Raw genomic sequence first — 2265 nt, forward strand, 5'->3', positions numbered from 1 at the left:
TGCAATTTGCTGAGTGACAAGTGCATGCGAGACGGCGTCACGAAATACCCGGAGATGTTCTGCAACGAAGCCACTGGAACGGAGCTGAGGTGCACATCGGATCGACAGGGTGTTGGTATTTGCTCGATTACGACGCATTCAGCTGATCTTCCTGTGGAGTTTCAGTATTTTATACATCCGATGATTAGCGGGGATCCAGAAATGCTGAAGGACCACTGCCCTGTGGTCGAGCTCAGTGAATATTTCTGCACTGGCACAATGTCGCAGTTGCCAAGGGGGAGCGTTGCTAGCAATGAATCGTGGTGCCTTGACGCGGACTTCCTCGTTGTGAATACGGAGAACGGCGAACAAACGATGGTCGGCGTCTGCGCGGCTGTGCAGTGTGCTGACGGTGCAGTGAAGGTGCGGTATGATGGCGACGACACGTGGCACGACTGCCCCGAGGGTGGCTTACTCACGCCGTCGTCGACGTCTTCATCCTTTGTGAGCGGCACCATCAAGTGCCCCAAGTACACCGAGGTGTGCACCATTGCCAGCAACGGCGGCAGTCGCATTATGTCCCCGGTGGATTTCGATGCTAGAAACGCCGCAGAGAGCCCTTCAATGTACGCGGATGAGGCTGACAATACTGCTGCCCCAGCGGCTATCATACCGCTATTGTTGCTTGTTTTGTTGACGTCTCTGGTGGGGCTCCTTGATAAATAGTGATGGCAAAAGTTTCTGATGTTGTCCATTCCGTGTGGAGAAACCTGTTTCCGGTGCATTGCTTTGGAGGCATTCAGGTAATAAATATGCCGTCGACGTTCCCGTAACAGAATATGCATGTGTACACGCGGCCTTCCTTGGATTTTGAGGCAGAAAACCATCTTTGCAACCCGTATGCCTCAGTTTAAATTGCTTGTCGCATTTCTATGCGAACACATGTCTGCACATCTTGTAGCTTTGCCTATATACTTCTGTTTTATTGATGGATTGTGCGAGATTGACGATTGACAGTTCTGTGGCGTAGGGGGGTGCTGCTTGTTGCACCAGTAGGTGCTGTGTAGTCATGATTCTATTCTCGATCTCTCCGCCTTTCTGCTACTGCTGTTGCTCTTTACAGGTAGTTGTGGTGCTGCTGCTGTCCGGCCTGTGCATGCGGCGTGGCGGCATGCACTCGGCGCCGATGTGCCCTGCTGGCCGTGACGCGGGCACGCTGCCGGCCTATCCCTGGCTGCTCCACCACCACCCTCATTACTACATGAGCAGTAGGCGAGCTGCTCCTTGTTGCCAGTTGCGGCAGTGACCAGGAGGTTACGGTAGCGTTGAAAGCGAGGCTTCGGTGATGCGTGTCTGCACCGCCAGTTACCCGGCGCCCCACCAGTACCCACACACAGACACACACAGCTGCTGACTGTGGCCCCGCCGTGTTTCCTTCCCCGCTGCGGCTGCGCCCTCGAATGTGTGCACGCCTCTTCTCCTGCTCACACCTCCACTGGTTTCCACCTCCTTTCCTTTTGTAGGCAACCGTTGCTATTTGCAGCCACGCCCCTATTACACACAGGAACAACATGAGACACCGTTCCCTCAATGCCAAACTGCCGCTCTTTGTGGTGCTGCTGTGCTGTGCCGGTGCGTGTCTCGCCTCTGCGCATCATCAGTGTGAGTTCGACCAAATGATGAAACGGGTTGATGCAAAGCCGATCGCCATCATTGCGGAGGTGCCGCAGAAGGGCCAGAGGGATTCGTTGACGTACACATCGGCAGGGTCGGACAGCTGGGCGCCTCTCCGCATCGTGGTGTCCACAAAGGATCTTAAGAAAGGATCAAGGTACTGCAGCAGAAAAGGTGTGATGCGTCCTGATTTCAGGGGCGAAAAATATTCGTGCTTATTTTCGTATGGTGACGCACCTGAGGCGATGAATATTCTTACCGGGACAATTATCCCTGCTGCTGTGAAACTGCACACGGACCGTCTGCTCGTCCAGCCTGTGAGCGGCCCTTTAAAGGTGCCTCCGTTTGCAAATGACTCTGTGTGCAGTCATTTCAAAGTGCCCCGTAAGCACCATACACGAGGTGTGAGAAACGCAGACATGGTGCTGTACGTTGCGGCTGGGAGTTCATTTACTCCTGTGTGGGCTATTCCTTGCGCCACGCTAAATGGACGCCCCTTCGTTGGCGCAATGAATGTGGGCATGGTCGATATCAATAACCTGCGGCTCGTCACGCGACTTGTTGCCCACGAGATCGCCCACGCACTCGGGTTCGGGTACCAGCAGATGGGGT

At 54.6% G+C, this 2265-nt stretch overlaps 1 protein-coding gene across 1 annotated transcript; it reads right to left on the reverse strand.

The window, feature by feature from the left end:
- Positions 1 to 1096: 1096 nt before the first annotated feature.
- Positions 1097 to 1552, reverse strand: DQ04_17341000 (hypothetical protein; the record flags this gene model as incomplete). The annotated part of the gene is made up of 1 exon (XM_009317577.1): positions 1097 to 1552. The coding sequence occupies one exon, from the start codon at positions 1550 to 1552 to the stop codon at positions 1097 to 1099; it is 456 nt and encodes a 151-aa protein (XP_009315852.1).
- Between the last annotated feature and the right edge of the window lie 713 nt (positions 1553 to 2265).

This window comes from Trypanosoma grayi (assembly GCF_000691245.1).
Source record: "Trypanosoma grayi strain ANR4 Tgr_1734_V1, whole genome shotgun sequence".
Taxonomy (NCBI): Eukaryota; Euglenozoa; class Kinetoplastea; order Trypanosomatida; family Trypanosomatidae; genus Trypanosoma; species Trypanosoma grayi.